Raw genomic sequence first — 12,013 nt, 5'->3', positions numbered from 1 at the left:
GAAACATGCTGGATCGCACACACGCACGCATGCACGCACGCATGCACGCACGCATGCACGCACACACGCACACGCACCTTGTTAACTGCACATAGTTCTGTTTACATCTGGTCACTACTGCACATAGTTCTGTATATACAGTATATATATATATATATATATATATTTATTTCTTGTTTACTGCACATAGTTCTGTTCTGTATATATATATATTTATTTCTCGTTTACTGCACATAGTTCTGTTTACATCTGTTTACATCTGTTAGTCCGATCACTGTCCACTTATATCTACTCTTTTATATTTTGTATTTTTAAGTTAAGTTTAAGCTTTAAGTTGTATTTAAATTGACACTTTCTATTTAGGTTAAAATGTTTTGTTTACTTGCACTGTTGTTAATTTACTGCTCTGTGTGCCTTTGAATTGCCCCCCGGGGACAAATAAAGTTTTTTGAATTGAATTGAAGAATCCCACTGTGACATCACAAGGAGAGCATTTTTCTCTGTGTTGACTTATGCAGACCACAAACAAAGGACTGGATGAGTTCATTTCACATTTTGTGGGTCTGTAGACACTCCTGTTACCCAATTATATATTCAAGAACACTGTACAAGAGGATTTTTCATAATATGTCCCCTTTAATGCTGAACCATATAAACAGGTTTTGGAGCAACATACGCTCCCTTAAGACATCTTCTTCAGGGAAGGCCTTTCTTAGTTCAAGTATTAAAACAGCATGGCTCTGAAGTAAAAGAGTACGGCAGTTCAAGTGGCCTCCCTGCGGTCCTGACTCGTCATCCACTGAAAATGTTTGGAGCAAAAAGCATATCATTAAATACCACAACATAAAATATCATGATTTATATTTGTTTCAGTAACAGAATTAAATGCTAGATTGTGAGTCCGGTTGTTGAGTCAAACACTGTGTATGTGTTATTAGGGGGGGCTCTTCCTTTTGGAGGGGTGGGCACTGGCCCCTGTTGGCCCCTGCCTAGAACCGCCCATGGGAGTAAATATGTATGGAGTCTCATCATGTGGCTTCAGGAGCTTCTTCTCACCCTTGAGTGCGACTCAGACCGATGGGAGGCAGCTAAACTTCCACCAGGACATCATCTCATCTCAGATTTCAACAGACACGTGTCAATCATTTCACTGTCTGCTGTCAGCCCGGCTCATGTCATCTAAACATGAGAGGAGGAGAAACCTCACACCTAAATTTAAAGACGTGTGACAGACGGTCAAACAGACGGGCTGTTTCCCAGATAAAAGGTCAGAGTTTGAGATCATGTGTCAGGTTTTAGATGTCATTGTGTAAAACATTCAACTCTTTTTTTCTTCTCTTTCTGACAGATATTCTCAGTCGGAGCGTCAGCAAAATGTAAATGAGTCCATGTTTAAAGCCTCTCTGGCAGCCAGCAGCTCGTCCGTCTGCTCTGGATGGTTGCCTGCTTCAATGTGTCCCGAAAATTACCCCGAAACATCAAAATAACCCGATATATTTGTAGTAGAAGTTTTAGGTTTGTGCTCTTATCCAGTGATTCTCAACCGGTCTAGCCTCAGGACGCACCAGGATGAAAAAAAAATCACGATTAATTCAATTTTAAAAAACGGTGCACTTTGAACTCTGTTCAGTTGAAAAACGACACAGGAACTCGGAAAAAAAAAAACGCCAGGAGGACATGGGGCCTTAGGATGTCAGCTTCATGGCGGGTTTATCTGCACCATCATTGTTCCCACATTGTTGATCATTGTTCTGAGCTCGTTGGTAACGTCAAATTGGCTGCTTTTTTAAAAGACAAAAATGTAAAATAAAAAATATTTCCCATCCCCCCCTCTCATCTCCCGTCTCACATGGGGAGTCCTGTAATCACTCTCTGGACCCTCATCCCGCTTGATAACATCCTGTTGGTCAATCTGCCGGTCGGAGAAATCCCCCCTCTCTCTCCAGATTACACAGCCGGCCGGTTGGCAGGGATTAGGATTGGAAACAGCTACAGGACTCTTGTTATCCTCAACATTTCGACGTCATGTATACGCAGACACACACACACACACACACACACACTTATGCTACAGATGAAGAGCTCAGCAGAAAAATCGCCACACTGAGAACGTCTTCTCTCCTTTACTGCTCCCAGCAGGCCGAGCAGAGGAGCCATGTTTGAGGCCGTTTTTGGAGAAAACCGGCTGAAGATTACAGAGAAATCTAACGGCCCAAACATGACATTTAATCCCCGTCTCCACCAAGTGGTCCAGTTCTGCACCCATTTATTTATCAGAAATGGGGAATGGTACCAAAATAAGACATCTTCTTGACTTCCCAGTGGGAAAATTATTAAATGCCCTAAAAGGAATCGAAAAGCAAGAAGTTCTTGATGATACACAGGACGTTTTCCGAGATGCCATTATCATTATTAAAAGTATTTTATTGTTACATTTCCACCTCAGTAAACTTTCTTTAAAATAATTCAGACTTTTCAATGAAAGTTATTTTGATATTTTCAGTTGAAAGACTAAGACAGAGTGAAACATTACCTCGTGAGATTAAATGTAGCCTTTAAGAGAAGAATGTGCAACATGTTAAATATAAATAAATCATAAATCCAGTCTGTCCTGTGTAAATGTCTCTGAGTCATGACTGTCTACAATGAGTGAGAAGCTCGAGTCCCGCTGGCTGTGTTGTTGTCAGAGCCGTGTTTACATGGACGGGACGGCCGGCTCCTCCCCTTGTGTATAAAAGCTGTTTTAGTCAAGAACTAGAGAGAAGAAGAAGAAGAACATACTCACTGATTATTTGGATGTTAGTAAGAGTTTTTACATCACGCTCATTCTGTGTTAATTTACATGCAATGTGAAGCTACGAGCTAACTAAAGAGCGCTAACATTAGCATGCTAACATAACAATGCAGGACACAGGTGATTGCAGCTCGAGCAGAGGACAATTTTGTTGGCCGCTTGCACTTGACTACTTTGTGCGGCCTCAAAGGGAGAGGGGTTGGAGGTGTGTCTCTGGAGGAGGCGTGGCCAAACAGCAGTTTGTTTTGGTTTCATGCTGTTGGTGCTCAAGGGCGACACCTACTGGATCAAAAAGTCGCACATTCTTCCTTTAACAGGATTATGTGTAAAAAATAATGTAAGATAAAAGAAAGAAGCGGGACATCAACGTCGTACAAAACACAGTTTATTCGACAGTGTCTAGGTCCAAGTACCAACAGACCCCATAGAAAATAAAAAAAGGGAAACAAATGCTACAAACTTCCAAAGAACAGAGAAAAATTCCATCTACACAAAACTTCTCCTTAAAAATACATTACACAAAGAAGGTTAAAGATCATATGTAGGGGTTGGGGGGGTGGAGGGGTAGTCATATTTAAGTGATGTTATATAACAAGCCTGGATGGGGGAAAGGAGGAAGGGGGTGGGCGGGCGTCACATGACCGTACGTGTGTTCTGATGCGTTTTCTTCTTCCTCTGACGGACGACAGGGAGAGGCGGGCGGTGGGGGCGAGGCGATGCAGCAGTCGCGTGGGCGGGGAATTAAAAAAAAAAAAACAGAAAAGAGAAGATTTTAAGAAAGAAAATGGGAACGAGAGGTAGCGAAGGGGGCGCGCAGAGAGGTAGCAGAGAGGAAGATTTCTAGAAGAGGTAGCTAGCAGATGAGCGAGGAAGAGGTAGCAGAGGTACTAACAGTGCTAGCGTAAGGTGGCGGGGGGAGGGCGGGGTCGTTAGAGGTCATAGGTCACATCAAGACGAGTGACGTTTGTTTGATGATCGGCGTCCGACTGGTGCTGGGGAAATTAGCGAGTTAAAATTTATCCTTTTATTGTTAAATTAATCGACTTTCATTTCAGGCTAGCTTACGCTTAAATTAATCGTGCATGAATCGAGCCGTGTGTGGCGGCCCATTGAAGTCAGAACGAGCTAGTTGACGAACACTTTCCAAACGTGATCTTAAAAATGCACGGGCATCATGAAAGAGTGCGTCTCAAAAAGCTCCTCAAACCAAAGATGGCGTCTTGAAATGTACGGCGTTGTTGCAACAGCTTCCCGAGAACTCAAAAATAATCCGATAATAATCACTAAAGACGAAGAAAACCACATTTAAGAAGCTGAGCGGAGCTGACTGGTGTCGGGTTGCGTGATTATTTTAGATTGAAGAAGAAGCAGCTCGTTGAAACGTGATTCACTGATTAAACGCCATTTTTAACTCTGTAAATAAATAGATGGGTGGTCATTCCTCGTGTTTGCGCACATTTTACTTCACGGCAACATGACAGGTTCTCATATTGCATCACGTATTAAACAGCGGTGCGTTTGAGAGGATACACAGGAATGAGGATATTGCTTTGTCTTCCTGTGGAGAGTGGCTAAACGATCGAGTGTGTGTGTGTGTGTGTGTATGAGAGGCGGGGTTAGCGAGGTAGGCAGCAGTAAGCGTTCGGATATCGTGAGCAGAGGTGTTTGAAGTTTGGGCCGTTTATTCGCTACAGTGTCAGCACCTAAAAAAAACTCCCAAAACATCTAGAAGCCGAGCGCGCTGAGGAAGAGCGTCATGGCGTCTCCCTCTCTGTAAAGGCCGGGTGAAGGTCAGCAGGAGATAAGATGTACGTGTGTGTTTTATGTGTTTGTGCATGGTCGTCCAGTGACTTGTGGCAGGGTCTGGCCAAGTCTGTGTGTGTGTGTGTGTGTGTGTGTGTGTGTGTGTGTGTGTGTGTGTGTGTGTGTGAACGCAGCCTCCAGTGTGAGCCTCGGATTAGCTTACTCTTCTGTGTGTGTGTGTGTGTGTGTGTGTGTGTTGATGGCGCTGCCTGGCGTTCTGGGGTCGTCTCAGACTTTTGCATTAATGTGTCAGAGGTCAAACACGTGTCACTCTACGGAAGCCCTAAAAAGGGACAAACATCCATAGATTTGATTTTACTCAGGTTCCCATGGTAACGAGTAATTTTCTGTTCGACTCGAGATCACAACTTATAAATGTCATTTTCACGCTTTTGTCTCGAGTGACAGTTACCGAGACGCCATCTTTGTTTCTTTGCATCTAAAGAAACAAGCTGGAAACCATCGAGACTTCAGAGTCACAAATCTGTAACAACGTCCAGAACGATGATCTCATTACGGGCCTGCGGCCATTTACAGCGCTGTCGTGCTGCCAGCGCTCACCGCCTCAGATTCAGCACTTCTGCTTCCCACTATAGTGGCGGTCAGGTCTGTCGTAAGTCGCTCGGTGAGCTTTTAATCGAGGATATTTCACCAAGAAAACGCTGAAGTGTTCTGGTGTTGTGCGGAGAATGGGCGCTGCTGGTGCCAAACACAGGCGTCAACAGACACAAGCATCAAGAATCCACTATTTACTCCTGTTGGTGTCACATTAGCTCCAAACTGCTGAGCGCAGCTGTTCAGGAGAACTGATCTAAACCGTGTTGTTATTAACCATTTAATGACAAAGTGTCAGAAAGGTTTTCCAAACGCCGAAAATGAAATCCTGAAATGTGTTGTTTTGTCCCCGACTTACAGAAGTTCACTTTAGAGGCGTAAAGAAACGAGGCGACATCGATATTTATGAAGCTCGACTCTGAATGAATAAAAGAAAAAAAATCAGTTGTTGACAATTATTTCTAGAGAACTGAATGATTCCAAAGATGTTTCATTTCTTTACTAAAAAAATAACCATTAATGCAAAAGTCTTGTTTTAAAAGGAGTAACAAATTATTGTCAGAGGAGGCGGACGAGGGCAACGCCACCTAACCCTCCCTCTGTCCTGAACACACACACATTTACAGACAAACACACACACACACACAGAAGTACAGTGTTTCATAAAAAGAGGAGCGAGAGGTAGATACTCGTCAAGACAAGAGGCCGGGCGCCCTCTGTGTGTGTGTGTGTGTGTGTGTGTGTGTGTGTGTGTGTGTGTGTGTGTGTGAGAGAAGTATTCATATCTTTATTTGAATCATCTGCCTGCCTCTGTGTCTGTGTGTGTCTGTGTGTGTGTGTGTGTGTGTGTGTGTTACAGCTCTGGTTACTCAGCACACACCCCTCCATGTCTGCCGGTTGCTTTTGTCTCACTAGCTCCCCCTAGTGTTTGGCTTGAAGAAAAGGGCAGCAGACGGAAATAGGAGTGTGTTTCTTTGTGGCGGGGAAGGGAGGGGGGTAAGGGGAGGGGGAGGGGGAGGGGGAGAGGTTACAGTGTCGTTAAAAACTCATCGAAAAGAGAAAAAAAAAGTGAGACAGTCGGTTTCTGTCTCCTCGTTTTTGTCGTGTGTAGAGAGTCATTCTCTCCAGCCTCCATCTGGCCCAACAGAGCAGGAAACAGTGTTTATTACTCGACCACCCTTTGCCGCAGTGCCCTGAGAGGAAGTCTGCATGTGAGTGTGTGTGTGTGTGTGTGTGTGTGTGTGTGTGTGTGTGTGTGTGTGTGTGTGTGTGTGTGTGTGTGTGTGTGTTTAAGTGGGTAACCCTTGCCACTGAAACCTGAGTGTGTGTGTGTGTGCGTGTGTGTATGTTGGTGATGATGTTTATGGAAGCTTTTGGCTGTTGAGGGTTAAAGGAGCCAGTAGCAAAGGCGATCAATACAGAGGGGGGTGGGGGGGGGGTTCAGAGATAGTTTTGTGTGTGTGTGTGTGTGTGTGTGTGTGTGCTTTTGTCATGTGTGTTTGGGTGTGTTAGGTCTTAGTTGTCAGGCCCCCGTGCACTTGGGGGCGCAGGAGGACCCACAGGAACTGCAGGTACGGCTTCAGGCTGTGCAGGTGGAGGACCAGGATCTGGAAAGAGGACGGACGATAAGTTTAAGAGCAAGGAAAAGATCATAACGGGGTCTAAGAGACTTCACTGTGGCATGAGGGTGAAATAGATTTGACTCTAGATGAGAGATAATTAAAACATGACGAGTAGGGAGGTGACATTTAGCAGGCTGCAGATTAAAAGTCGTCACGCTAATTTGAGAGTGTGTAAGAGCAGCCGCCCGACACTATCCAGGACATGTGGACGTTAACCTGCAAAGAGGACGGAAGGCTGGCGGTGCTAGCTGCTAATGTTAGCCACACTCATTGTTCACCCACAGATGCTGTGATACGTTTTTCCTTTTTTTTTTTTTTAAACGTTTCAAATGCTTAAAATAAATTAGCTGCTTTGTAAAACGAGCTCAACTTGTTTGCTTTAAGGTTAGGATTAATTCTGTTCATTTTAAAAAAGTTTTCACTGGGAGTCGTATTATAGACGGAGGTCTCCCGTCTGCAAAACAAACGAACTAATATTAAAAACCAGTAAACCCTAAAAGAAGCATTTTAGAATAAAATCAGCTTTTGTCTGATGTTCTTTGCAGCCTGCTTGTTTGCAGCTGGTTTAAGGGATGGCGTTCCATCTTTACATCGTTTTCAAGGTTTGTAGTGGAGAGAAAAACAAACCCATGAACCAGAAATGGATGATGTCTTAAAGGTGATGCGGCTAAATGTTTAGCTGCTTTCAAAGTAAACGTTAGCTTAATATTTTGATTCCTGGAAATGTTTGTTTTCTTCTCTTGTTTGTGGCGTCAACACTCGTTTCTAAAAGCGTTGCCACATTTTAATGTTTGCGGGTCCTGATGAACACAAATATACAGGTTTAAATATTTAAACACACACACAACACAAACATGAGGTGAAAGTACGGCACGAGGAGGTTTGTACTCACACATGCCGTTGGGAGCTCCAGGATGACGTGGGGGCATCATGGGAGGCATGCCCCCAGGAGGGGGGCCAGCAGTGGGAGGGCCGGGCATCATACGCCCTGGAATCGGCTGGCCTGGTCCCATCGGACCTTTAGAATATAAATGTTAAGTGAGTATTATGTAAGTCTGATATGTTTCAAAAATGTAATTCCAGCTGGAGCTGCAACTTTTATCAGATTCACCAGATTCTTACATATGAGGGTCCGTGTTTGTGTCTCTCACCTGTCTGTCCTGGGTGCAGGGGTGCCATTGGGTGGTGACCCATTGAGGGGAAGCCAGTGTGCATTGCACCGCCAGATGGGGGTCCTCCGTGGTGGGGCACTGGTGCTCCGTGGTGTGGCTGAGGTCCTCCAGGGTGCATGCCTGGTGGAGGAGGACCAGGATGGGGTCCAGTTCCGGGAGTCTGTCCCTGTGCCTGGGCTGCGGCGGCTGCTGCAGCGGCGGCGGCTTGCTGCTCCATCTGCTGCCGCGCCTTCATCTCAGCGTACTTGAGCTGCTCCATGTGGAAGGCCTGACGCTCGGTGAGCAGCTGCTGCCGTTGGAGCTCCAACTGCAGAGAGACGGAAGAAACGACAGGAACGATGATCACATGAAAAAACTGACAATGTCCCATTAAAGGCTTTTTCCACACAGCACAACTTCCTGCTTTGAAGGGATGTTTAAACGAGGAATGTGCCACTATTTGGTAAAACGCCATTACCCAAACTTATACTTATATATATATATATATATATATATATATAAAAAAATAATCTATGCACACTTTTAATGTAAATACTACCACATGTAAATTAACCCATCTGTCACATAACATATTACTTTGCACTATTCACCACTGCGCTGTTTCATATTTAGTCATGTAAATATTTGTCTTTTCTTAATATTAGCATACCTGGCCAATAAAGCTGATTCTGATTTTTACATGTTGGCCCACAATAACGGTCAAATGTTGTGCTCAAACTGCAATTCGGACACTTGCCACTAGGTGGCGCTGCAGCTCAGGTTAATGGGCCTGCTCTCCACGCTCTACTACACAGATGTAACCGCACACAGTGAATTGATGAGCTCATTGAGTAACCACATTAAGTACAGGTATGGGTTTGAATCCGACCTGTTGCTCCTTTTTTTTCATCCCCCAATATCTCTCTCTCTCTCGTGATGTCTGACTCTATTCACTGTCCTATCTTTTAAATTAAAGGCATAAAAAGCCCCAAAAAATGTAATTTCAACATCCGTAAAAATAAAGTCCAGCTGATTTTAAGCTTCTGAACGTCTGGACAAGAATAAAATACGTTTAAAAACAGGCACTTGTCTCTGCAGAAAAAAAACCTTCTAGTTAAGATGCAAACTGCTTTCAGCGATTTTTAACGGGGTCATGCTCGAATCTGAAATCATCTGCATGACCGGAGTCAACTTAGACTGAGTGCAAAAAGATCTTTTATGAAGTTTAGTAGATTTCTCAACACGTTTTAAAGAATCAAAAGGAGAATATTATTATTAAAATGTGTTAAAACATTATGCAAAGGGAGGAGAGCTGAGCACATTAGCGGAGCCTGTGAAGGCTGAAGCGTCGAGCAGTCTTGTGTCTCTCTGCTGTGCGAGTCTGTTTTATAGCTGATGGCAGCAGCAGAGCTCTGATTTCTCTCCCTTCTTTGGAAAGCTTATGTAAACCAGAGTTCTTTTCATGCACTATTTACAGCTGTAGAAAACTGGGCTACGCTCCTGATGCCTCCATCGCACAAACACAGTTTTACACTCTCACTGGCGTCTCCCGGGATCGTCCAGTGGTAGGTCACACACCCACACACACACAGAGCTGAGGGCGATTCATCTGCCCTGGAGAGGCAGGTCACAGTTTTTCTTGCCTGACTATGTGGTCGATTTTCTCTAGATGATGTTTTATTTGCTTCTCGGCTCTCTCTCAAAGACGTAACTCTGCTGTGTGTGTGTGTGTGTGTGTGTGTGTGTGTGTGTGTGTGTGTGTGTGTGTGTGTTTTCTCTTCTCTCTTTGGCAGATGCCCACCAGCTCACATTGGCAGATGAAGTCTAAATATTTATCGGCTTCTTATTTCAATTTAGAAACCAAAGAAGAAAGACGGGTTGTTATAGAATCAATGCCAGATAGACATGGTAAATGGACTTCAGCTTGTAAAGCGCTTTTACACCGCATGTCACACCGACACATTCACATCCATTCAAACACTGATGGTAGAGGCCGCTGTGTAATAAGACCATCAGAAGTCACTAATCCCCACACCAGGCATACGCCGCCGAGGAAGCGTCGCTTACATGGTGAACATTTCTTATGAGATGCTGTTCATTACCTCATCATGTAGCAGGATGATTACAAGTTATTCACACATCACAATCCATCCAACCTGAACACAACATACATGTAAATATTTTCATGATTTCCTCGGTGTGTGTGTGTAAAGAGCAGTTCAAAATCCAAATTAAGACTATTACTGGATCAGTAGTTTGCAGTTTGATCCAGCAGAGGGCTCTCTCAGGTGAATTAAGACAGTAATGCTGTGGCAAAGGTAGCGTGCCGGAGCGCAATTCAGGAGATGCAAACTTACATGAGGGAGACTCGCCTCTCTGCAGACAGCAGCACATTACTTTGGTCGAGAGACACAGGGTCACAACAAACCTGCAACCCTCCAAGCTGGCTCGCAAATATTTGTGTGCACTAGGAGCGTCTGTGCGCTCTTAATGGGTGTTCCCATCAGCAGGTAATGTTGTAATTAAATGGAGAGGTGCACTCGATCCTGATCAAGTTAATAGACTTTTTTCGGAATTCACAGGGTGTTGGTTTTAGGCTTGTTGTTGCAACTGTTCAATGAAGTAATGAAAATGTTCTGTGTCTTTGACGGGGGTTGATCATGGAGGTGGGATGTGGAGCCCCGTTTTAATGGGGGAAAAAAAAGGCCCTGTGTGTAGAGGAATAATTTAGGCAAGTGAGCTAATGTAGCATGTAGAAGGTCAGTGCCTCAAATTAACCAATATTTAATCTGAGCTTCAACACTCAGAAAGCACTGAAGCTCATTTTGACTTACGGCCTCTTTCTCTCGATCCATGATGGTCTCAAGCTCCTCGAAATGCCTCAGCTTGATCTCCAGCTTCTTCATCTGGGTCTCCACCAGCAGGGCCACCAGGGACTTGATCTTCCTCTCCTCCACGGCTGCCAAGTGCTGAGCGAACGGAGGACAAGAGGAGACGAATTAATCATTCATATCCGATTCATCACAATATCATCTGCTGTGGTTTACTCTTTCAGGAGTAAAAAGGAATGGATTTCACTCTGTTGAGCAACGCTTATCTTCAAGACAAAGCAATCATTATGTTTAATTAGAAAATGAGTGACAATCCTGCTATAAGATGTGGGAAATCTTCACCTATTCCTTCTTCATAACATATTTTTATGAAACTGAAACAGGATCATACCAGGGAGTTACGGCAAAGTAAAGAAAATGGCATCGCCTGTGAGCCTGAAGAACATCAGACTATGACGTGTGTTTGCTGTGGTTTACTCAGCTCTTCCGCAGTCTCACCTTGGCCTTGGTGGCAGCAGACGCCAGAGCAGCGGCGGCTGCAGTGGCGATGTTTCCCTCTCCGATGTCGTGCTCCAGCTTCTTCCTCTTCTCCTCTCCCTCGTCTGTCAACGTCTTCTCCTCCTTCTCCTTCTCCTGGTCCGAGGACGACGTCTCCATGGACTCCTCCTTGTCTTTGTCTGACGGGGACAGAGAGCGAGAGACTTAACTTTAATGAACAAAATAATGTCCTTCGGCACTCTCGTGATAAAAGTTTAGAAGGACAGGTGTGTTGAAAACAGAACAAAAACCAGCAAATATCTACTGTCAAAGTTTGGATCTGCAAACTTCAGTAAGTAGTACACCTCTTCAGGTGAGTTCTCTGATATCATGAGGGAGCTCAGAAGGAAAGAGGACAGCTGAAGAGAGACAGGAAGTGTAAGGAGGAGAGAGTGGGGGGTGACATGCAGCAAAGGGTCGAGGTCGGGTTTGAACCCACGGCCGCTGTGATGAGGACTAAAACCTCCGTACATGGGGCGCGCTACACTACCACTAGGCTATCAGGCGCCCTAAGGGATTGTTTTAGATCCAGGAAATATTTAGAATTTTACTTAACAAAAATATAAGTAAGCTGCCCCCTTAGGCCCCGTGTCCACCTATGCTTGCTAAAGTGTTTATTTATATATTTATATATATATATATATATGAGATATCTTATTTCCTGATCAGACATGGGGAGGATGTCAGTACAAGACACGATCTGTATCATACATTTGTAAG

At 44.4% G+C, this 12,013-nt stretch overlaps 1 protein-coding gene across 2 annotated transcripts in view; it reads right to left on the bottom strand.

Moving 5' to 3' along the window:
* Window positions 1-3,163: 3,163 nt before the first annotated feature.
* Window positions 3,164-12,013, bottom strand: part of smarcc1a (SWI/SNF related, matrix associated, actin dependent regulator of chromatin, subfamily c, member 1a) — a 29,565-nt gene continuing 20,715 nt past the window's right edge. For both annotated transcript variants that reach the window (XM_065957840.1, XM_065957841.1), the window contains exons 24-28: window positions 11,255-11,433; window positions 10,760-10,894; window positions 7,926-8,253; window positions 7,667-7,792; window positions 3,164-6,759 (exon numbers count right to left, since the gene is read on the bottom strand). In XM_065957840.1, coding sequence (XP_065813912.1) covers window positions 6,668-6,759; window positions 7,667-7,792; window positions 7,926-8,253; window positions 10,760-10,894; window positions 11,255-11,433 — 860 coding nt within the window. In that variant the 3' untranslated portion in view covers window positions 3,164-6,667. The remainder of the gene's footprint in view (window positions 6,760-7,666; window positions 7,793-7,925; window positions 8,254-10,759; window positions 10,895-11,254; window positions 11,434-12,013) is intronic.

This window comes from Labrus bergylta, chromosome 8, assembly GCF_963930695.1.
Source record: "Labrus bergylta chromosome 8, fLabBer1.1, whole genome shotgun sequence".
Classification (NCBI taxonomy): domain Eukaryota; kingdom Metazoa; phylum Chordata; class Actinopteri; order Labriformes; family Labridae; genus Labrus; species Labrus bergylta.
This window is presented reverse-complemented; position numbering and strand designations above follow the sequence as displayed.